Source organism: Pararge aegeria, chromosome 16 (assembly GCF_905163445.1).
Source record: "Pararge aegeria chromosome 16, ilParAegt1.1, whole genome shotgun sequence".
In the NCBI taxonomy this organism is placed as follows: Eukaryota; Metazoa; Arthropoda; class Insecta; order Lepidoptera; family Nymphalidae; genus Pararge; species Pararge aegeria.
This window is the reverse complement of record NC_053195.1, coordinates 3237390-3263792: the sequence shown is the minus strand read 5'-3', so window position 1 is coordinate 3263792 and position 26403 is coordinate 3237390. Positions and strand designations below refer to the sequence as shown.

General features: G+C 36.7%; 1 protein-coding gene across 1 annotated transcript in view; it reads right to left on the bottom strand.

The window, feature by feature from the left end:
- Window positions 1–26403, bottom strand: part of LOC120630586 (tRNA dimethylallyltransferase) — a 334518-nt gene that overhangs the window by 13071 nt on the left and 295044 nt on the right. Inside the window, exon 5 of the mRNA XM_039899852.1 lies at window positions 4278–4390. Within this exon, the coding sequence (XP_039755786.1) occupies window positions 4278–4390 (113 nt within the window). The remainder of the gene's footprint in view (window positions 1–4277; window positions 4391–26403) is intronic.

Genomic DNA, 26403 nt, shown 5'->3' with positions numbered 1-26403 from the left:
GATGATTTCGTGATATATCTTGGTCATAAGGACTTAAATATATGTGAATATAAATTACAATTAGCCTTAAATAATATGGTCAAAAGATTAGATGATATAGGACTACAATTATCAACAAATAAAACAAAAATATGTGTTTTTAATAGAGGATATAGAAGGAAACAGATTAATCTCGATATTAAAAATAATCATATAGGTGTAGATGAAAATATTAAATATTTAGGGTTGTGGTTAGATAGAGCGTTGCGATGGAGAAGACATATTAAGGAGACCGTCGAAAAAACATCAAAGTTTTTAAATTTGTTTAAAGTATTAGCTGGCCCTGGTTGGGGTATAGGGCCTAAGCATTTACGTAACCTTTACATATCACTAATTAGAAGCAGATTGGATTATGGATGCTATCTATATGATTTTAGTGCTAAGACACATTTGTTAAAACTAGACCGAGTTCAAAACCAGGCTCTTAGGATAGTTGGTGGTTTTATTAAAAGTACACCTATTCACGTTATGGAGAGCGAGCTGTGCATTCAACCATTGTTTTTAAGGCGCTTATATCTTGCGTATAAATATTCTGTGAAAAGTAAGAGTTGGTCAAATAATGTAATTGTCAATCTTTTAAATGATCTGGGATCGAATACGTACGACAGATATTGGCATTCAAAGAAAAAGCCATTGTTATTAACTGCATACAACGAATGTAAACAATGTAACATTTACTGTACAAATCCTTTACAAATGTACAGTTTAGATATTTGGGTGTCGTCTATTAGCTTAAATTTAGTAATAAAGGAAAATTTGGAATGTTTAATTGTAGCTAAAAAAGAACTTGAACCTGTTTGTTTAAAGTTTTTAGTAATAAAGGAGCTTAACGAAAAATATGACGGCTGGTCACATATTTATACAGACGCATCCAAAGATTGTGTAGGATCAGGTGCAGCCTTTTGGCACCTGAGTCTTAGAAAATCTGCTATGTTTAAAACGAATCAACAAATTTGTATTATGACCATGGAGCTCGTTGCAATCTCAGAAGCTCTTAAATATATAGGTACTATAAGCGGGCGAAATTTTGTTATCTTTTCAGACAGCAAAAGCGCCTTGCAACACTTAGCTCGATGCGCCTCTGGATATAGCAGAGGTATGCCGGTAGCTTACGAAATTTTAAAACAGATATGTGACTTCAGTCATATAAATCTGAGATTGCAATGGGTTCCTGCTCATATAGGCATAAGAGGAAACGAGGAGGCTGATAGACTCGCAAAGTTAGCAATATCAAAAGGCACAGACCTACCTATTTTACCATTCTATACGGAAATATTAAATAATTACAAAATTATATGTTATGATAAATTTAAAGAGTATTTTGACATTAGAAGTAGAGAAAAGGGTATTTGGTATAAAACTATTCAATGTCAGCCTCCTCGTTTTCCTTGGTTTGCTAATATAAGATTAAGTAGAAAATGTATAGTATTAGCTCATAGGTTGCGTTCTGGACATTATCCATCTAATAAGTTCGCATTTCTAATGAAGAAAGCTAGTTCTGCCAACTGCGATATTTGCGGTACGATGGATGATGTCCAGCATGTACTGGTGGAATGTAGCAGATACAATTTGGAGCGACTAGATGTTATGCGGCGGTACAAAATCAACAGATTTGACGTGGGTGCTCTAACGAGCCTTCTCTCTCAACCGACCACAGAAGGTTTCAGGTCTGTTGTTGAGATATTTATGCATAGGCAGCAATAACAGATTTTATCTGTTACATTTCCCTTATATTAATATAGTTATTAGGTTTTTTTATTTACTAGTTACTTAAGGGATGATGGGGCTGGCATATCCGTGTTGGATAAAAGTCCCAAATAAATAAAGATTAAAAAAAAAAAAAAAAAAAAACTATATATTCTAAGTATTTGTATTCTTTGCAAAAAGGTTAATTACACCGTATAAAAAATCATCGTATTTTTTTTAATAGCCTAATTTATCTCTTTGATTTGATCACGGGGGTGATAGACAAATCAAATATTATAAGTGCCACTACCAAAGACAACAAATTGCCACTTTAAAAAATAGAGACGCGTGAAACTTGAGAGCATAGTGAACCGAGAGTGAACCGCAACACTAGCAGAGTAGCAGATGCCACTCGCGCGGCCGTTGCCCGCCTTTTACAACAATTATGTACTAACTAATAGAGTCGTCATATCCAATGACATTCAATCACAAGCCTACGGTGACGTGGGGGACAATGATATCTTCACAAAATAACACTGATTCATCTGTCTCCCATATACTTTTATCCGGTCCGAAAGTAAATCTATATATATAAATAAATATACTATGACAATGCATACATCGCCCCAAAGTAAGTGTAGCTTGTGTTATGGGAACTAAGATGACTGATGAATGTTTTTTATGAATAATATACATAAATACTTATAATATTCAGATAAATACCCAGACACTGAAAAGCAGTCGTGTTCATCACACAAACATGTTCCAGTTGTGGGATTCGAACCCACGGCAATGGGCTCAGAAAGCAGGGTAGCTGCCCACTGCGCCAGTCGGCCGTCTAATATGATATTATATGTAATCCCTTTTAGAATTCGCCGTCCCTCAAATGAAGAGTGTGTTAATGTTAAATATATATCTATATATTTTTAAATATACAAATTAAACAATAATATAATGGTTTTTTTTTGGATTTCCATTTAAATAAATATTTAAAGGCGTTAAATTTTGTATAGGAATACATGGGTAAGTACTTAATCTGCTCAGCACGGCTAGGATGGGCAGGATACATTTATATCCCCGGGGAATGGATATAAATTTATCTTCTCCCACAGCTTCATCAACTCTCAGAGCACTGGCGCATACGTGGAAATAATATCCAAATAATATATGTGTATTAATAAACGGGGGTAAACTTCTCCTATTCCATGTTCCAGTGATTTAGCAGGTTAATTATATCCCTCGTTCTATGTCCTCGGATATAATCGGGGGATATAATTTTTATCTCCCGCCCGTGCTAGTCCTGCTGGGACGTGGTGAAAGTTTATCATATTATATTATTAATTTAGTTTTTGGTACAGATTTTAAGTCCATAGAAAGACATTTTGATATTCATTTAAATTAAGTACCGTTATTGATATACAAGCGTCAGGCTCTGACTGCTAGGCTTGTCAGTGACTTGAGTGGACGATAAAGTGTAGCGCAGCTACTTGCATTATGATGTCGTCTCTAGAATATTAATACTTAATGGCCCACCCTTTGTTTTTGTTTCATTTTTTCGCCCTATTGGTGAGCGGGTGGTAATGTGTTTGTTTTGTTCTCTATATCTCGCGAATTGCAGTTTTCACACGTTTTATTTTAGAAATTGACACCTTATCGGATTAGTAATGGCACTGATCTAGTAGGAAATTGACTATGGCAACCTCTTGATTCGGAGCAGTGGCGTGCGCTTCACACCTGCACAAAAGCGCTGCCTAACGTAACATTTTCATATAAATGGAAACGGAGGAGGATTTGACATTTTATGCCACTTCAGCGCTCTCTGCTTACCCTTGTCCTGTGCACACCACTGATTCGGAGAGCACGTTTAGCCATCGGTTCCGGTTAATCTTCGCATAGAGTCGCTCAGAGCCACTTAGCGGGAGATGAAGATATCTGTGCTCGGTTTATCTCTGCGTGATTAAAACAGGATTGAGAAGATCCGTAGAAGATCCAGAGTGTTTGACATACTCGTAGCATCACGAGCCACTAAGTGGCAATGGGCGGGGACATAGCTCGGACAACCGATATAATTTGGGGCCCCAAGGTGTTGTCGCACCGGTAAACGCAGCGTTGGCAGACCCAGTGACGAGGTGGACAGATGACAACAAACGAGACGTAGGAAGCCGCTGGACCCAAGCGATCGAGGTATATGGAAGTCCTTAAAAAGACTTAAGTCCAACAATGAACGTCCATTGGCTAGATTTTTTTTTTATACTTGATAGAATTGCGCTTGATAACTATCATACCAGACGTAAAGCAATGATTCGGTCTAAGTTGGGGCGCGCTTGCCTTGAAGGCATTCAAGTTTTATGAATAAGGAAACACCGAAGCTGGAAGAGCGTTCCAAACTTTAGCGGTCCGTATCAGAAACGTAGATGAAAAGCGCTTCTATGTCAACCACGCCACGGCGTTTCGCTGTTCCGTGGAAGAATGGTGCCGGAGGAACGATGATTATCGGTAAAGCCAGACTACCGCATTTGAGCAGCGTCAGCTCCAATCTTATGACGACTTACTTGCCATCCATTCTCTGCTTGTTGTGGCGATCGTGGAAGTTGAGCAACTCTTCTATCAGGCCATCTTCCAGCATGGCGTCAACTCTGGCGTTCAAACGCTCGTCGTGGACACTCTGTAACAAAAACAATAAAGCGTGAACCGGCTACTAAGATAATTTGTTGCATGGCGTGGCGGTTTCAGCTGCATGCACGCTCACTCCGGGCAAGTTGGTGCACATCAGCATTGGGTATAAGTGCGCTTCAAACTGGGTCACGGCTGTTCACACAAAACCACGACTTCTTATTGCATTTAAGCTGCACAATGCCGATGTGTACACGCCCTATAATATAGGTCTGATCCCTTTGTTTCGGTACTAGGGTGGCCATGAAATACCTATCAGTTTTTAACTTTTTTTATGTTTTATTTCTAAGTTAGGTGCGTTTTAAACAATTAAAATATCACTTGCTTCAACGATGAAGGAAAAGCTTGTGACGAGCTTCATGCCTGAGAGTTCTCCATAATGTTCTCAAAGGTGTGTGGAGTCCAACAATCTGCAATGGGCCAGCAGTGTGGCGGACTACGGCCTTAACCCCTTGTCATTGTGGAACTTGTGCTCTTTAATAATTGGGTTAATTACAATAGGAGTGGTATCTTTTAAATAATGCATTATTTCTATAAAGTCGAAGTCAAATATTTCTTTATTCAAATAGGCACATAAATGAAACTTTTGATGCGTAGATTATACAAAATGTGTACAATACAGTGAGTAGCGATGGCGATAACTACATTCGTAAACTTAAAACTAAAGCTACGTGGGTCCCAAACGCGCCCTGGCCTAAGAAGAAGCCCACAACAAACTTAGCCGGGTGTTCTTTTTGTTATCACCATCTCACATTGTCATTTGAAAATCTTTAAGAAGCAACCTGGTTAGAGCAATTGTTCACACCCAAGCTTTTTTATCATATATTTATTATATATATATAATTTTGACAAGTCTCTGAATTTTGCAATTAAATAAAAACGCTTTAAAGCCTCCTAGGATCCAAGCTAAGTTAACGGCACTACTTTGCCGGATTCTTGGGACTGTACCGATAATATGTGAAGCCTGGTCACCATTTTCGATATCCTCGTGCCGAATAGCGAGTAATAAGTATTGAAAGCTTTGCATTAGTGCACGACTCTTTGCGAACGTGAAGTTTTGCTGTTCAATGTGCTACTAGAAAATGATTAGGTGATATGAAGATATTTTGAAGACCTCCGGTGGTCGGCGGTTGAAATACCAACGTTCAATTTGAGATATTTTGTCAATGTTTTAATAAAATACTTTATTTTATTACATTACAGTTAAACATTGACAAAATATCTCAAAAAATGAATGAATGAATACACTTTTATTGTACACCACAGAGAAAATTTACAGAGATACAAATACAACAGCACAATAAGGTAGAACGTACAATTTGGCGGCCTTATCGCTAAATAGCGAATGAATGTAAATAAAAGGAAGCGAAAAAAAAATCCCTTTTTGTTTTGTATTTATATGCTTAGTATATATTTTAAGATTGTTGTGTGGTTTTTTGATGTTTTGGTTTTGTACAGTATTTTATGTGTTTTTCATACGCACTGTTTTTGATGTGGTTTTCATAATACCTTCTTAAAAAGAAATTCTGACAAATAATTGAAATATTTTCAGTCGTAGAGCTTTTTATGACACAGCTTTTCCGGGAAAGTATTACCGCCATGTTTATTTCTGCCGCCTAGCAGTATGTTCCAGTCACAGACTAAACACCTACGCCTCAAGTTGTTGGACTTCGGACGGAACTTTGAAGGAAGAGTTTGTTGCATGCACTGGGAAGAGGTAGTGTTTCTATAGTAATTTTTATAGTTTTCCAGTAATAAGTAAGCCACCTCAAGCCAGTAAGATCGTATAAACAGACGTACTGATTGACCAAGATTTGCAATGCCGTCTAAATATAAACTGCAATCGTAGAAAGATCTGCGATAAGCACTGACGCCTGTTATTATAACGTAACAAAGATAATCAGACGCCATGTTTTATTCGATCGTGACTAGTTATATGACTTATGGGTGAGGATGAAACCATATTCTGCTAAGTAAGAACTAATTGCAATCTAACTTAGTTTGTCGGTTTGTTCCACTGGTTCATTAATCACATTTCGGTATCGAATATTCGATTTGGTTAAACCATCTCCTTTCTACCATAGAACTGCGCGGCACCGAAAGAATCCGCACCGTTTCTTTGTTAAAATACCATCAACTCGTACAAAGCGTTTTGCTTCTTCGTTTCTGATCCGCACCGCAAAGACCTGGAATGCCCTCACATCTTCCGTCTTCCCCGATACCTATAATCTGGGTATGAATGAATGAATGTATACACTTTTATTGTACACCAAAGAAAAAATGTAGTTACAGAGATATAAATACATAGCAAGAGAGTACAATTTGGTGGGCTTATCGCTACATAGCGATTTCTTCCAGGCAATCATTGGCGTAAAAGGAAAAAACATAGAAAAGAGGTAGGTGGTGCAATAAATAAGATTTAAATATATATATATATATATATATATATATATAAATATAACTTATAATATATACAGACAAATATATTACATATAAACAAGACAGAAATAGGCATCTCCTAGGCAAACGCGCCCCATCTTAGGCTGCATCATCACCTATAATTGTGTAATTTCAGTCAAGCACTTGTCAATATATTTAAAAAAAAAAATAACTAGTAGTAGGAGAGCTTTTTGTGGCAGAGCTCATTAAGGTAAGTTCTATCGCCATGCTTATTTCTGCTAAGCGGCATTGCTGCAATACTGTATTCCGGTTTAAGGGTGTCGGTGTAATTACAGGCACACCTACACCTCAAATTGATGGAATACTAGCCAGGATATACTAGCCGTGCTGACAAAAGAACCCTTCCTCGATCGGCCTTAATTTGACGGTCGAGTGGCGCAGTGGGCAGCGACCCTGCTTTCTAAATCCAAGGCCGTGGGTTCGATTCCCACAGCTGGGAAATGTTTGTGTGATGAGCATGAATGTTGAATGAATGAATGAATGAATACACTTTTATTGTACACCACATAAACATAACAAATTAAAAGTAAAAATTTAATAAAAGGTATACAATTTGGCGTTAATGTTCTTCAGTGTCTGGCTGTTCATATGTATTTTATAAGTATTTATGTATAATATTCATAAAAATATTCATCAGTCATCTTAGTACTCATAACACAAGCTAAGCTTACTTTGGGGCTAGATGGCGATGTGTGCATTGTCGTAGTATATTTATTTATTTAACTAACGTGAAAATGGTAGAAACGTGTGCTCAGTTGTACAGTGCAAATAATATTTCCCCACATTTTTCTTTCTGATTTATTTTTACACAAAAATCTATAGATAACATAATAATGCGTATTGGCAAGATAAACCATGAGTTTGAACTAGTTTTATTCCAGGAGTTTAATTCTAGGTTTTGAACGTGTTCAGTTCGTGACTTCTGCTATATAACGCCTTCATATCTATACGATGAATTTAATTCAATGAACTGGGTAATGGATATACATACTTATGCAATAACAATCTGTACCAACATATTTGTTTATTTTTTAACATATAAATATATAATATATTTATATAATATAATATATTAAAATATAATATAATATATTTATATGTTGTACCACCGAAGCGGTGATAGCGCAATGGGTAGGAGCTCGACTTCACTTCCGGAGTTCGAATCCCAGCACACCCCTCTAACTGTTCTATGTTATGTGCGTTAAGTAAATTACCTATTACGATTTATTTCATCGAAAAATACAAAAAAAATAGTATTACATTTAAAAGTTGTATAACATAAACTCTTAAGAGGTCAATCATTGGTCCTGAATACAACACGCTAAATTCTAAACTTACATTTTTGCTAAACAAAACTGATCATTAACTTATTATAAATGGCGATTAATAAATTCAAATATCACTTGCTTCGAAGCTAAAGGAAAACATCGTGAGGAAACCTGCATGCCTGAGAGTTCTACTTAATGTTCTCACAGGTGTGTGGAGTCCACCAATCCGCACTGAGCCAGCTTGGTGGACTACAGCCTTAACCCCTTCTTATTGTAGGAGGAGACCCGTGCTGTGTAGTGGGCGGGTAATGAGTTGATACGATGAGGTACCTACGCTAGGTTGATGGACACAGGTCGTCGCGATGCTGGCTGGACGTGTACCTTGCATGCCCTGCGAAGCGATGCTTTGTTTACAGACGAAGGTTTTCCATAAACCATGATGTGGGAAATATGCTTGGTCCGTTAACAATAACTTACGAAGACGAGCCGAGCGACGAACGACGGCCGACTGGCGCAGTGGGCAGCGAGCCTGCTTTCTGAGTCCAAGGTCGTGGGTTCGATTCCCGCAACTGGGAATTTTTTGTGTGATGAACATGAATGTTTCTCAGTATCCGGGAGTTTATTATAAGTATTTATGTGTATTATATTCATAAAAAAATATATATATTCATCAGCTATCTTCGCGCCCATAACACAAGCTACGCTTACTTTGGGGCTATGTGTGTATTTTCGTAGTATATTTATTTTATTTATTATTAACTTAAAAAATAAAACGAACCCGTCAGCATTCACTAGTGCTGTAATATAATACGTTTGCACCAGGCAGGTAAAGAGTTGAATGATCTAATAATTGCTCCTATTCGGCGATCACGTTTGTATGCTATACACTAACTCTAGTTTTTGTTCTCTGGCCCGAGGCTATATTTATTAGTCATGGTAACGACAGCCTAGACTTCAAGTAAAAGTGAGGCGTAGGAAATAAGCTATTGTATTCCAAGCATTTGCTAAGAGAGTTCTTACCAACCGTATATACATATTAGCGTACATATAAAAAAAAAAAAAAATAAGAAATAGACCATTAGATAGGTAATGCCATAGGTGCTAGTTTGTCGACCTCCCCGGTGCGAGCGATGTGGTGTTATTAGTGGGAGGTCTAAGGGAATAAGGTAACCTGGCAATACATAAGTTTAAACCATGGGTCCCTGAACTTTTTCCAGAACGTGCTGTTTTTTTGGTCTGGTCGGTGTTAGGTCGGACCCCCTGCGGATCTAATGTGATTTTATTTTACTTATTTTACAAATTATAAAAACCAGTTTCTGAAAGCTCAGTTACATCATTTAACTAATATACCTACGGTTAGAACGAGCGTCGATCAACAAAACCTAATAAAAACATTGAAAATGACCGCCAATCGTATACCTTACGTTATGCTTGTTTTTTTTATCTGTTATCTTTTATTAAGTGTACTTCACACAGAAAATAGAAATACAAGCAATTAGGTCTAATTGCTTGCTTTAAGGTTATATAGGGTACAATAAAATATTAATTAATTGATACGGATTAATGCAACCTTCTCTGCGACTACCAGGTAATAATTGTTTGTATAATATTTGTAGTACCAGGGCCAGACATAAAAACACACTGGTGTTTTGTAATATTTTTTCTACTTTTTAACTCTTCATTTTAAACTTAATATTACGGGTAATTTGATCGCGCAATAATATTTTAAGGGTCTAAATAGTGCTGCATCACTCGTACTCCTGTTAGTAAAGCGGTATAACTATCAACGATTAATTAATATTACTTTATGGAAATAAATGTAAAGAATTTAAAAAATTAGATAAATATAAACGGCCGATTATCTGATCTTTGAATGGCATTTCAGAAACTGGTGGTTAGTATGTATGTTTGAGGAAATGTACAGCGGAAAATTTTAAGCTAAAAAATATGTTAAGTTTTATAGACATACATATATTACACAAACCGACCGAAAATGCAAATGTAACATTTTAAACATACATATAATCATCGTCCGCATTTCTGTCTATTAATGTCCCATAATGCCATCAACACGGCTAACACCATTCCTGTGAGCTTCTCGTGGATCACCATTTACATCTCATCATATCTACCCATTACCGACAGGGCACGGGTCTCTTCCCACAATGAGAAGGGGTTAAGGTCCACCACGATCGCCCAGTGCGGTTTGGTGGACTCGCAAACACTTTTGAGAACATTATGTAGATTTCTCAGGCATGCAGGTTTCCTCACGATTTTTTCCTTCACGTTGAAGCAAGTGATATTCTAATTTATTAATCGCCTTTTGTCACTAGTTAATGATCATTAGTTAGTTTAGTTTAGCAAAAATTTAATTTTAGAATTTAGCGTGTTGTATTAGGACCTGAGTTTATGTTTTACGCCTTTTAAATGTAATACTTTTTTTTCGTATTTTGCGATAAAAAAAATAAAAAAAAATAACTTAAAACGCACGTAACTTAGACAAGTAGGAGGTGCGTTCTGGGATTCGAACTCGGCCCCCCGAAAGTGAAGTCGAGCTCCTACCCACTGGGCAATCACTGCTTAACCCGTGTTCTAGTAGTTCGGGGAGATCGACGACCTAAACAAGGGTACAAAAAAAGTTAATTTGATCCAAACGACAAAGTTTGCTAATGGACCATGGGAGCAATAATTCGTCAATATATTGGCCGTGAAATAAGTGATCGCCATTCGGTACATTACCTAATGGAAGTAGGAGTAAAGGTTAACGGGCTATGAATGGGGTTGGCTGAACATTTAGCCGGCTAAAATATGGGATAGAAATGACGTAATCAAAAAATAAATAAAATGGTTGAATACAAACTCTTTGGTTGGATATATGGCTTGGAACAACATTACATTGTTGAAGTTATACTTCTTTTGGCGCGTTAGGGAAAAATGGTGAGAGTAATTTTTGAGAACCAGAGTTACCGACATAGCTCAACGAGTCGCGAAGCTGAAGTGGCAATGGGCCGGGCACATAGTTCGGAGAAAGGATGGACGTTGGGGTCCCAAGGTGCTGGAATGACAGCCCCGAACTGGTAAGCGCAGCGTTGGTCGGCCCCCACGACAGGACAGACGATATTAAGCGCGTCGCAGGTAGCCGCTGGATCCAAGCGGCTCAGAACCGTGGAACTTGGAACTCCCTACAAAAGACCTATGTCCAGCAGTGGATGATGATGAAATTTTCACCATGCGCGCGCACACCGTCACAAAAAACCGACACCATGAAGTAAGCTATGGTCAACATTTGCTTTTCTAAAAAAGGTTTGACAGTTTACTTTCAATAATTCAAACAATACCCTTTTTTCTATTGTTAGTGTCGTTTTCTACAAACGTAGAATAAAAAGATAAACTTTTTGAAAAGATTTTTATCTTGTTACGCCAAAGAAGTATAACTTGTGTTACTAACGCGTGTTTTTATTTTTTTATATGGTTCACACAGCTTTACATTTGAAGCTTGCTTGCTTTATTCCTAAGGTATTTCTGGACCTACCAATGCATACATTTCTTAATGACAAGGTAGATTGAAAGCAGCCAGCTTCGCTTTCGTTCGCAAGATGTTAAAATGATTGTAAATGTTGATGTTGGAAAAGAGCAACTACTGAGTTTCTTGCCGGCTCTCTCGGCAGAATCTGCTTTCCGAACCGGTGGTAGAGTCACTACAAACAGACATACTCGACGTTTCAAAAGTGCTTATAAAGTAGGCCTATTTGAAATAAATGAATTTTGAACTTATGAATTTTATAACTACTAATAATTCTTAACAATGCTTACAAAAACAAAAAACACTATTAAAAATTTATAAGAAAATAAAACACCCCCCTCCGCTTGCGGGGCTTTTGAATGCTTTATATCTATTACTAGCTGTTGCCCGCGACTTCGTCTGCGTTTGATTTTGTTTTATGATGTGGCATTCAATTTAGCTGTAGTTCTAAAAATTTTTAAAGTATTTAGTATCGCTAAATTTCGGTAAGCCTTAAATGAGGGGGTTTGCTGCTGTTCGCTGAGGAATTCTGTCCTCTATCTCCAACCACATTCATCAGATCTTCACAAAGTTTGGGTAAAATTAAACACATATTATAACCTCTATAGTACAAAAATTTATTATACTAGGAATTATAGTGTAAAATCGTCAAACACTTCATCATCCCCTCCCCTCTGCCAAAGGAACCGAGCTTAATGTCGGGGTAAAAAGTATCCTATATTACTTCTAACACTTCCAAGAATATGTTTACAAAGTTTCATGAGGATCGTTTAAGTAGTTTTTGCGTGTACGCGTAACAAACAAACTTGCATTTACATTTATAATATTAAGTAGGGATTATTATGAAGATATAGTGAGGAAACCTGCATGCCTGTTGTCTCCATAATTTTCTTATAGGTGTGGTGCCAATCAGATACCAATCAGCATTGGGCAGCGTGGTGGACTAAATCCGAAGCCCTAAGATGAGACTCGTGCTTTGTAGTGGACCAGTTATGATAATGTTGATGATGATGTATCCTTAGTTCTCGTGTCCTTAGACACTCGTACCAAAGATTTGTCAATGAAACTTTCAGGGAATCTCCGGATTGACCTGGCGAGTAATCCTGTAAAGTTTGGTGACGATCGGAGCACTCCTATTTTTGAACTGTCAAATACAGCTTTTATTTACTATGATGATATTCTATTGTTGGGTGTACATGGGCGTAGATAATGATCTTCACCCGCTCGAGAAGAGAATAGAAGAGAATGAATACGGAGAGAAATAAATGATTTAATATATTATGAGAATTAAATTAAAAATTTAATGATGTAAGTTTATTGTTTAAATAAAATAAAGCAAAATATAGCCCGGCGAGGCGGGCTGGGTACGCTAGTATTAATTAAAATCCATACTGCTTATTACAAGGTTATGTTACCTAAACATGAAAGTTAAAAACGCATCCTTTGAAGGGCCGGACTGTAGTTAAAAAATAGAGGCAGTGAATGTTATTTAATAAAGCGAATTGTAAACAATGCTCGCTGAAGCAAGCTAAAAAGTAAGACACGCATTTTATTATGACGCGTCTAAATATATATTTAACATTAAACATTGTTTTTAGCGAAATAACAATAAAATATTATTTTATCTGCATTATTAATATGATCTGTCACGCCTTATAAATCGCGTTGCGTCAAAATTTAAGTACCCGTCATTGATATAGCACAGTAAAGATATACACGTAATTTCCAGCCTAATAGGCATAGATCTCATCGCTTGGATAACCCATTGTTAATTCTTAACCTGCGTTAGATTTATAGGAATCGATGAAAAGCAATTAAAGCCATCGGTGAATAGAAAAGAAATGTAACACGTAACCAAAGAACGGTAAGAAAGGTATCAAACCAAGAGGCTAGAAACGCTATCGAATTGAATTTATAGTTTTAGGATGCATTTTGAGTGCGGTCCTGCCAACGTTTCATTTGAAAATGCCAGTTTTATATTATTAACCCGGTCGTATCTAAAATAGTCAACAATAGTAAACTACTTCATTGTTGTTCAAGCTAGGCAAAATTTAGCCTATATATATATATATATATATATATAGGCTTATATATATATATATACTTTAAAATCTCATACGATTTGGCCGGCCATGACTTTGGTCAGGGATTTTTTCCGAGCTATGTATATATATATATGTTTATTACACTACAACTTAGCCCTTGACTGCACCTGGAGGTACGTGATCATGCAGTCGTCTAAGATGGTAGCGGGCTAACCTGTAAGGGAGTATGGTAGACATACACCGTTTCTACGCGATATCGTAGCGGAACACTAAATCGCTTAGCGGCACGTCTTTGTCGGTAGGATGGTAACTAGCCTCGGCCAAAGCCTCCCACCAGAATATAAACAATGATTGTGACCACCGTTTGTATCTCGCTTATCGTATGTACGTATATCAATGGCGCCTACTTTAAAAGCTCATACGATTTGGCCGGCCATGACTTTGGTCAGGGATTTTTTCCGTACGCTTTCCGAGCTATGTATGTGCTCATTGATTAAAATGCTGCTCGCCTTCGGTAATGTAAGACTCTAAGCGCACCTATGCTAATTATTTCAAACATTCCACACCTGATTTATGTTAGAATGAAAATATTTGGGTTAAAAATGCTTTTTTAATGTGTAAAAAAAATTGAAAAAGCATTATTTGCTAGGGGCAAAGGGCAAAAAGGGCAAAACTAATGGGTACGCGTCACCGACACGCGATTTAACTGAAAGTGTGAAAATACAGAGTATGAATAAATACCATAGGCCGTTGCTTAACCATACAACCATTTGGTAGATTTCAACGTCAACGGAATTTATATTCGAAAAAAAAAAATAAGGAAACGTTTGTTTTATTGGGATATAAAGTAGCCTTAGTTACTCTCCGTTCATTCAATAATAAAGTTAATTGGCTGCTTAGTTCGGGCGTGAAGGGCGTACACACAAACATACTTTTGCATTCATATCATTGGTTAAAATTTCCAATTCAACAAGGTACTACGAGGTTTACTTTAAGAAGTAAAATTTTGTTTACAATAATTATAAATAAATAAATAAATACTAAATATACTACGAAAATACAAACATCGCCATCTAGGCCCAAAGTAAGTGTAGCTTGTGTTATGGATACGATGGATTATATGATTGATGAATATTTTATGAATAACTAGGTATCCCCGCGAATTTTATTTCGCCTTAATATATTTTACATCTCAATGTCTTTATAAAGTACAATACGTAAAACTCACCTTACTCCGGAACCTCTCTATAGGTCACATCAACAGTTTTACGATTAGGTATAGACAACTTGACGTGCGCTGTCAGTTGTGTTTTGTTACTCATGAACGGCTAGATAATTGTTTTAATTTAAATAATAAAAAAAATATGTATTAATACTTATCAAAAATAATGAAAATCGGTCCATCCGTCCGTCAATCGGTCAAGTTATAAATGGTGTAACTAACACGACTTTGTTTTATAGATATAGATATACCTACATAATTATATATATACTAGTGGACCCCAGCGCCATCTGTCGGGCTAATTTGTGAATCTAAACCATCCAGGGTGCCACCCAAACGTATACCAAAAAATTCATTCAAATCGGCCCACCCGCCTAGGAGTTCAATGACATACACACGCACACAAGAAATATATATATATAGGTATATACTCCGCACTGGACCAGCGTAGTGGATAACGGCCATAACCCCTTCTCATTGTGGGAGGAGACCCGTGCCCTGTAGTGGGCCGGTAATGGGTTGATATGATGGCCTACCTATCGGGCTCGTTTGAAAAATAAAGTAGGCATGATTTTTTTAAATAAACTACATGTTAGCTCTTGACTACTATTTCACCTTATGGTAGGTAAGAGATGATGCAGTCTAAGATGCTAAACTTTAAACCCCCTAATCGGTTTCGACATGACACCGTACCGGAACGCTAAATCGCTAGGCAGTATGACCTAGTAAATAGGATCGTTACTAGCGAGGGCCAAAGCCTTCCAGCAGACCAGCCCAGACAAAATTCATAAATTACAAATTCCCATTTTTTTTCCCGCCTGATATCAAACCCGGAACTCAAAACGGAAATGTGGGAGACATTTAAACCACAGCACTTGCCAGTGCGCCGGGGAGGTTGAGGTTTGTTTGATGTGATTCTACAATTGGTTTTTCAATTTAAATATTGAATGCAGTTTTTTATTGTACATCATATAAAGTACGAAACAACAAACATTTTTGGAGATTATAATAAGGAAAGCCATTTTTTATAAGACGTAGTTTAAAAAAAAACATATAAGAATTTTCATTCTGAGGTGCCATATAATTACAGATTGCATAATATTATTTAACATTATTCTTATTACGAAATGATCTACCATAGAGTCTCAAGAACAAGTTGTTATTAAACAAATCTAGTAGTTTCCACAACAAAAATATCGTCTTCAGTGACACATTTTTCCAATGTTCCCAATCGGGTTCCTGGTTAACCCTAATGACTTCGTCGTAGACGTTCTATTTATAAAAATATTGAATTGCTGTAGAATCGACACTGAGCAAAGATTTAAAATTTCGTTTTAAATCGTTGTTGTTGTTTTTTATTCATTTGTCCGCCAGGCAAAGATCTCTGACCGTACAGCCTAGCCTTAAATCGTCTTTGCGAATTGATATGTTGCTGAAGTTATTTTCTCATTCATCCCATTGACAGAAAATTTTTATAAATTCTGTAAAGATTATTAATTCACCATTCAGGCTGTATAGTAATAGAAAATATCTATTACTATACAGCCTGAATGGTGAATTAATAATCTTTACAGAATTTATAAAAACAGTAAAATATTTTTGTCTATGCTATTCAGTTTTTGATAATATCCCTTACAAGCTGATCAAAGGCTATACAGACTCACCAAATTAAGCTTTATATACAAATTAAAGACTCGCATCGTTTAATAGCGAGACTTTAGAATTTGTATATGGTATTTCGACTACTTCCCACAATTCACGTGAATTTTGGTGTAAATGTGTAAATCGACTTAAATTCAAGCTCAGACATGGCATATGGGGTTGTTACCTCTAAAACTTGATTTACCGGAACTAAGCTTACATTTCATATACCTAATCCACTGGGAATAATAATTAATGCCACACAAAGCCTCTGGCTAGTGCTCTAATATTAATAGATTTGTTTGTTGCTAAATTGTCTGAAATGCATTTGCATTTTTGATTTATTTGGTTTATATTGGACGGCTGATTGGCGCAGTGGGCAGCGACCCTGCTTTCTGAGTCTAAGGCCGTGGGTTTCATTCCCACAACTGGAAAATGTTTGTGTGGTGATCAGGAATTTTGTTCAGTGTCTGGGTGTATATATATATAAATATATATTTTTTTTAATGAATAATATACATAAATACTTATACTATAAGTATTTATGTATATTATTCATTAAAAAAAAAATTCATCAGTCATCTTAGCACCCGCAAGACAAGCTATGCTTACTTTGGGGCTTGATGGCGATGCTTGTATTGTCATAGAATATTTATTTTTCCTTCTCTGGGTCTCTAAGCTTTTTTTGTTTAACTTTTAGCTTTGTAATAATTATCTCCTATACTTTTAAACTGACTTCGTCATGTTCTATTAAAGCTTTTGGTCCTATCTTTTTTTTTAAATTAGGGTACTTTAGATTCTCAGCCTTTGAGCTTCCTACAATGACAGTTAATGTATATACATTATCTTCTTACAATGACAGTTAATGTATGTACATTTTCGAATTGATTTGAGATTGACAGTTAATGCATTAACTGTTAATTGTAAATTAGCATTTTCAGTTCAGGTATAGCAATTTACCTACGTCATAACTACTAACAAATATAATATCCTTATACAGTGCCATCTTTGACGGCAGTCTCACAATCAGTCGAGATTATAATCAAGCGCTAACGAATAGAAAAAAAAAAAGAAAGAAATGTGTTAATATTGAATGAACCGTTTAAAATAGAATGGAAGAAAAACGATGCTCTTCTACATAACATGCATTCGAAATAGCTCTAGAAACTTTCTAAACAAAAATAATTCAGTGTTGCCACATCGAAAGACTTAATAAACATAAATAGGGTGCGATACGTTGAAATGCATATGTCTCGTGTATTTCAAGACGTTCTAGCAATTTAAAGAATGATCTATTGGCTGGGGACAAAATTATTCATTAAAATATTTTGGTAATCAAGCAATGTTGTACTATTAGCCATCTCTGTATACGTCGAATCTTGTGTAGGCAATTATATATTTATCGCGTATAAAAACCGGATTTTATTGATACGAATAGCAAATGTCATAAGATTTTCAAATTTAATGTCTAGACGATAAGCAGAATTTTAGCCAGTCAATGAATTCATAAGACGCAAAAAGAGGTTGTAATATTTCACGTTTTAAAAACGCATCATTGTAAAATCAGCTGTTTTTATTCGTAATTTAAAATCCGCATGCATCTTAAAAAATATATTAAAAACATAGAAAACTCCAAATACATGTTTCCTACCTTTACTTTACGAATTGTATGAATTATAATTCATTTCAGATTGAAGCGCTGACAGCCTAGTAGTGAGGACTTCAGCTTAAATTTTGGGGAGCCGAGTTCGAATTCCAACCTGTAACTGTTGTAAGTAGAAGGTAAGGAAGGAGAAAAAAACCACAATGACACTACGCATTGATTTAATTATTATTCAAATAACATCATGCGTACGATTGAATGAATGAATGAATACATACTCTTATTGTTCACCAGAGAATAAAAAAAACAGATAATAAGAATACATCGGGCAAGTTGGAAGTTGGCAGCGTAGAGCTACCATAGCGATCTCATCCAGGCAAAGTCGAACATTTCTGTAGATGCAAGGTAGGAAATACGCCAAGACTACTTAATGATATAATCAAATTAATATATACATAATATTAACGTATGTATTATTCAAATAAAGAGTAATTCTAAGTATTCTATTTTAATGTTCAAATTTAGCCTGTGAACATCACTCAGCATCTGTTCAGTCACTCAATGAAATACTACGTAAAAACGGGTTGGTAATAATATTTTATTACCTAATAATTTCAAACTATTGCAAAACTGTTCTCGTTCGAAATCCAAATTCTGGCACTCAATGAAAATATAAAAAAAATTGACGAGTTCTCAATAAACTTATATGAATTCGAATTTTAAATTTAGAACGAACGTCTGTCTAGCCGAGGAGCCGCTTCGCTTCCGCCTTTTTATCTCATTTTCGCGCATTCGTGTACCCAGTTGTCGTCCGATTGACCTCGAGCGAGATCGTAAAACTAGTATATACCTACGTCGTAGTTCAGATTCGGCGGGAATTAAAATTCAGAAGGAAGCCAGCTGCTAAGTGACCGCCCTTGACTCCGCACCGGCGTCGGTAAGGCCTGACGCGCACTTCTGAATGGCTTTTTGTCACAGTGGTTTTTCGCACCACGTGAGCGGTCAGGACTATAAAAACTGGTATAAAATAAATAGTACGTGCCAACTACGAGTAGGAATTGAGTTGGCTTTATCAGTCATCTATCTCTAGTCGGTTAATTTTATTATATCTTTACCAAATAAAACTCTAACAGACCTTTAAAAAGAGTTCCTTATTTACGTGGTGTAGTTTTATAGTCGTAATAAATATATCTATACATTAGCCATGATGATAGTAACAAAGAATCTCTCAAATATTTTATTTATAAAATAAATAATAAAATAAATATACTACGACAATACACACATCGCCCTCTAAGCCCAAAGTAAGCGTAGCTTGTGTTATAGGTACTAAGATAAATGATGAATAATTTTTATGAATAATATACATAAATACTTATAATATATAGATAAACACCCAGACACTGAAAAACATTCATGTTCGTCACACAAATATTGTCCAGTTGTGGGAATCGAACCCACGGCCTTGGACTGAGAAAGCAGGGTCGCTGTCCACTGCACCAATCGCTCGTCAAATATATCTCATCGCCATCACCATATCAACAGATTACCGAAGAGGGCATGGATCTCCACCGACGATGGGTAGGTTTTAGGCCGTATTCCACAACGCTGGCCCAGTGCGGATTGGTGGAACCACGCCTTTGAGAACATTGTGGCATGCAGGTTTCCTCACGATGTTATTCTTCACCGTTGAAGCGAGTTATATTCTATTGATTAAAACGCACATAACTTAGAAAAGTAGGTACTTCCAAACACCATATGGAAGTTTTACAAAATTAGTCGTGATGCCCATTGTAGGTATCTCAAGCTTATACAACGTGTAACAGAATTACGAAATACTAGTTTAAATACTGTTAAAATATTAAATCTAAAGAAGCATATTTATTTTTCTATACAAACGAATTCAAAAAACTAAGTGTTTTGACAACCCTATGGAAGATAAAAGACCGACACGTGCATAGTACCTAAGCTGCGCGACACGTACCTAATAAAGTGACAGGAGCCACATGCTTTTAATTTTGCATGTGATTTTAGGGTTGTGTCTGATTTCTTTCAGTAAAAACTACAGCTGTCGTTTACTCCAAAACTATTAGGTTTTCGGTTTTACAGATAAGTCTCAGAGACAGTAAATAATAAACCTCTAAAGCCTTTAAAGTATTCTTTCGGTTTTCATTTACACCTTGTATACAAAATGTGCCAATATAGGCTTTAGTAGTTCCATTTGTCATTCTACGACGTAAATATGTTACGCTGAATGTCGAACGGCAAGTCCCACTTAACCAAAGAAACATGTAAAAATTGAAAGATCAAAGAATATATTTTCCGCAAGCACTAACAACTAATCAGTATATATTCAGGTTAAAGTATGTAGGCAACTTCACTTTTGTAACAACTGATACCTAAATAACAATAATAATTGTTTAATTCGAGTAACAAAGACTCGTAGTTACAAATTTATTTATTTTATTTTATTTTATTTATTCATAAGACACACCAGCAATTAATTGTAACTACATTAGAAACAAATTCTGTCTAGTGCCATTACAATAATCAGTTATAGGTGTATACAATATCGTTGTTATCTCCGGTCACATTATAAAAAAAAGAACTGAAATAAGTATTTAACTAAAACCTATTAAAAATAATAATGTCAATATGAATTAAGCTATTATAACTTTCGGGAGCTACGATGCCACAAATAGACACACAAACACACACGTACGCACACAAAAACACACGCACGCACGCACACACACACACACACACACACACACACACACACACACACACACACACACACACACACACACATACACACACACACCCACGTTAGTAAGTAGAGTAAGATAGGCTACTTTTTATCCCGGGGAAAAAACGGGATTTGTCAAAAACAGTAAGTACTAAATGCGGACAACATGATAATATCTAGTAATATAGATAAAGGCCGTAAAATCGCATGCCTCTGAGTAAACTCACATAAAGGTAGGTCGACAGCGGATCAATCATCTGCCATCCGTCATCGGACAAGCTCAGTGCCAAATGAATGTCGCATTTCGTATTGTAATGTAGAAAAAATATTTGTTTACTTTTTTTTCTTAATCTCATTATACCTGTGATGGCCTCCCGGAAAGGTGTTCGCACCTCGTACTTTTCTAACCTTTTTTTTTAAATTCCACTACTAGTTAACCCTCGAGCTGGTGGTAAGTGAAGATGGTATCGGGCTAACCTATTAGGGATATGGCAGTTTTATTAAAAATATACTTCTAATCGGTTTCAAGCCACAACGTATCGGAACGCTAAATTGCTTACCAGCACGTCTTTGTTGTGGTCGTAGCGTTCGACTAGACAAGACTTAGTCGTTATCAATAGATTAAAATCGAATTGAAGTATAGTTCAATACAATCTGACACATTCATATAAAAATCATCGCGTGTCGTCGTAAACGTGCACTTGACCCACTGAAAATCACACAATGAAACAAAAGAATCCGAAGCCATTGCTAATAACATAACAAAAAACAAACAAACACAACTTTTCGGTCCAAAAGTATGGTGTCTATAGGTCACGTGTTAAAAACATCAATATTCAAATGCCTGGGGTCTCTAGGGCCGCGGCGGCGAGGCGGGTGACTCAAAAATAAACAAATGAACGCTTCTTTAATGGTTATGCAAATGGTGTCATTCAATTTGGCCGGCGCGGGGTAAAGCGAGGAGCGATGCAACGGTGTTACGGTTGGCGGGAGGGTTAAGACATAGGGGAGAGCGGTTTCTTTATGAAAATCTGTTAGTCATACCTCTAATAACCTCTTATAACCGATTCGGTACAGACGAAGTTGCGCGGGTCACCTAGTAATCAATAAAATCCAAGATCAGTTTAATATAGCAGTGCTTTTCTTACCTTCAGAAAAGAGTAGGAAAAGGTAGGTAGACCTGTTCATACTCTTTTCTAAAATAATAAGGTCCTCAATTCAATCTGTCATCTACAAATTATTTTATGAAATTAAAGTTCTGAGAAATAAGCTATCCTCATGATAAATTGTTTTTTATGGATTACCACACAACACCACCATTGTACCACCAGTTTATGTAAACTCCTGACCTAGAGCACTTTAGATGTCAATAGTTAAAATACGTTATAAAAATGCATATATAAAATAGCTAATTTCTGAAGCGACAGCATCTGAACTTGCGACTCTGGCAATCGTGCCCTGAACGCTCTTACTACGGCTCTTACACCGCCGATGCCGAAATTAGTAAGTTACTTGTTATATAAGTCTTATAGCGACTGTAGCGCCATCTAATAGAAAACATTGCAGTTTCGATCTACTTTTCAATATACAATGACACACTTTTGAAACAAGAGATGACACATTGCTGTTTATCATTTTATATTTTTATTGAAGAGCATATAAAACAAAATTATATATATTAAAAAAAAATGTCATCTCTAATCAAGCGCTCCATCTTAGGCAGCATTGTTGGGATTCGAATTGAAAGACTTAGATATTTTAATTAGTTTTATTTTTAACTATTACATACGTACTCGCGTAACACTGTGAACCCCACTAACCCATTGAAATTAGTTTTATTTTTTAATAGACAACTTTTCGAGGATCTGGCACCTAGCTACAATAGACCTATGTAAAGTGAGCATTGACATGCATCACCATTATATGAACTGAGGTAATATAAACAATGTCGTTTCGACATTTTCTTTTCTCGCTTATGCTTCTGATTTATACCATACACGGGACAAAGAACCCGGTGATATTTATACTTGTAAAAAGCGTTTGACAAATAGATAGCGTTTTTTTAAGCTCTGGTATTCCAAGAATGTGGTATTCGAGGATCTACTATCTCTACATATCTAAATGAGGATTAAAGTTTAACGGCAAACTGTAAGCGTAAATGTCTCGCAATACGTATTATATTAATGTTCCAATGCTGGGAGTTATAAACTAGTCACTACGGCCTAGTGGGTAAGACTACGCATTCTTTCGGGGGACTGCGTTCGATCCCAGGCGCGTACCTTACTCGTACCTAATGTAATAATTCCTATCACGGACAGGCGTTGATGTTAAACCTCTTTGGTTTTTTTCAATGCTATTTAGTGTATTTCAGACATTAACTGTTTCTAGATTTAAACTTTTTAACTAGTTATAATTTTATATATATATATATATAAAATTATAACTAGTTAAAAAGTTTTTAGTAAAGGTTTTTGTAATTATAATAAATTACAAAAACCTTTACTTTTTCGGAGTTACGTGCGTTTCAAGCATAAACTTGCTGCATCGGTAAACCTGTATGGATTGATGGACGGATGATTGGGATCATCATCCAATAAAATAAAAAATCAGATGATAAAACTTTAAATCGAAACGGACGAATTAAGCAATCCAGTATCTATTTTACCTAAGAGTTAGTGTAGAATTTATTATCGATAAAGCCCGCCAACCCACTTTGGTGCAGCGTGGTGGGTCTAAGTTCCAAATTTCACTCGAGAGAGAGAAGGACCAGCAGTGGGATATTAAACCTTATTTCTCCCCTGTCACATTAATCCTCTAACAAGCCACCGGCGTTTCCCTTGTAGTCATCGCTCGCCTAATTAGTTATACACTGACACATAATTTATCAAATTAAACTAACAGTTAAAAGAGACACAAGCAGTTAGGGAATTCGTTAATTGTCTGAGAATACCTTCATTATTAACAACCGTGAAGCTAAACTGGTGGCTACAAGCTAGCTATGCATCATATATACTTGCCTAATTTATTAAAGTGTAATTACGCCCAAGGTTGATGGACACAGAGCGACACGTTGTAGGAGGTGTCTTGAATGCCATGCGAAGTGTTTTACAGGCACATAAGGGCTTTACACCTACGTCTCAGGTTGATGGACACAGCGACACGTTGTAGGAGGTGTCTTGAATGCCATGCGAAGTGTTTTACAGGCACATAAGGGCTTTACACCTACGTCTCAGGTTGATGGACACAGAACGACACGTTGTAGGAGGTGTCTTGAATGCCATGCGAGTGTTTTACAGGCATATAAGGGCTTTACACCTACGTCTCAGGTTGATGGACACAGCGACACGTTGTAGGAGGTGTCTTGAATGCCATGCGAAGTGTTTTACAGGCCTATAAGGGCTTTACACCTACGTCTCAGGTTGATGGACACAGAGCGACACGATGTAGGAGGTGTCTCGCATGCCATGCGAAGTGTTTTACAGGCATATAAGGGCTTTTCACCTGCGTCTCATGTTGATGGACACAGAGCGACACGTTGTAGGAGGTGTCTTGAATGCCATGCGAAGTGTTTTACAGGCATATAAGGGCTTTACACCTACGTCTCAGGTTGATGGACACAGGGCGACACGTTGTAGGAGGTGTCTTGAATGCCATGCGAAGTGTTTTACAGGCATATAAGGGCTTTACACCTACGTCTCAGGTTGATGGACACAGAGCGACACGATGTAGGAGGTGTCTCGCATGCCATGCGAAGTGTTTTACAGGCATATAAGGGCTTTACAACTACGTCTTAGGTTGATGGACACAGAGCGACACGTTGTAGAAGGTGTCTTGAATGCCGTGCGAAGTGTTTTACAGGCACATGAGGCTTTAAACCTTCGTCTCAGGTTGATGGACACAGAGCGACACGTTGTAAGAGGTGTCTTGAATCCCATGCGAAGTGTTGCTCTGTTTATAGGCGATGGTTTTCCGATTACCATCAGGTGGACCATATACTTGGTCCGTCAATCCTTACTAATATTATAAATGTGAAAGTGTGTTTGTTTGTCCTTGTTTTACGCCCTAACCAAGCAACCAATCAACTTGATTCTTGACATAGAGTTAGTTGTAAGAATGGAGACTAACATCCGATACTTTTCGTCCCAGAAAAACAATTTGTCCCCGCGGGATTTGTAAAAAACCGTAAACTGCGGACGAAAAAAGCGGGTGATAGCCTAGTTATTGCTATAAAAAAGTTAACTTGAATTGATAAATTTCTAGTCTTTTTTCAGTCGGTTGAAAAGTAAAAGATTATGATTGAAATACGTTGTGTGAAGTAAAACTGTGTTTTCGGAAGAGAAATCAGAACGCAAAGTCTCAGATGCAAGTATCATGTCATAAAAGTTATAATATACAGATAAACACGCAGACACTGAAAAACATTCACGTTAAACACACAATTTTTTGCCAGTTGAGGGGATCGAGCCCACGGCCTTGAACTCAGAAAGCAGGATTGCTGCCCACTGCGCCAGCCAGCCGTCAAATTCTACATTTTATGTGGTTTATGTAACTGCCGTATCAACCATAAAGACACTTACCATCAGGTTAAAGTCAACTTGGAAGTAGTGATAAAAAAAAAGAAAAAGGAAAATACGTTGACAGAAAACCGTCGGGCCACAACTAAACCGTTTAAAAATTCCACACGAACACAAGAAAAAGGTTCTACGTACACCAATGAACTGCCGTAATGCATGTCGGGTTATTATTGCCATGTTGGGTTAAAGGTAGAAACAAAACAAAAACTGCGCGACAGGTGCCGTCATATACAGGTTGTTTCATAAAAGCTCACTCGTATACCGCCAATTATTGTTATAATTGGTTTCATAAATCGAATTTGACATCGAGCGATTAATTGTGCAACGAATATCATTTTCGCTATGACTCCTCCTGGATTGCGATTTAAATCATCTACTATTTCGTTGATTTGAAACTTGGTCGCTGAGTATCTATAGGCGTCATAGGAAAGCTCAGATTTTCTTTGAGATGCCATGTAAAACAAAACCTACTGACCTACCAACGGTTTCGCCTATATGCAGTCCAAAATCATAGTAAAGTTTTCGTTAATTTTTTTTTACAATTCTTCTACACGATTTCGTGGTGTATAATAAAAGTGTATTCATTAATTCATTCATTAATATTATGTTAAAAAGAAAAAACTTGCTCACACAAGTAAAACATAGGTAATATTATGAAGAGAACGAATTTGTTAAAATCCTATTTGACCTATTTACGCAAAATGCTGACTATTATTTAAATTTGTGTTTTTTTAAGTAATTAATACCGAAAGCCGGGGAGAAGGGCGCCACTATCCAGTCCGCAAGGTGATTACGTATTTCACGACAGGCTTGCGAAAGACGTAAATCTTGAAATATTTGCTGACAAACGTCACTTTTGTAATTTTTTTATATGCAAAATTGACGTTTGACAGCAATGCTCGCGAGATTTACGACTGTCG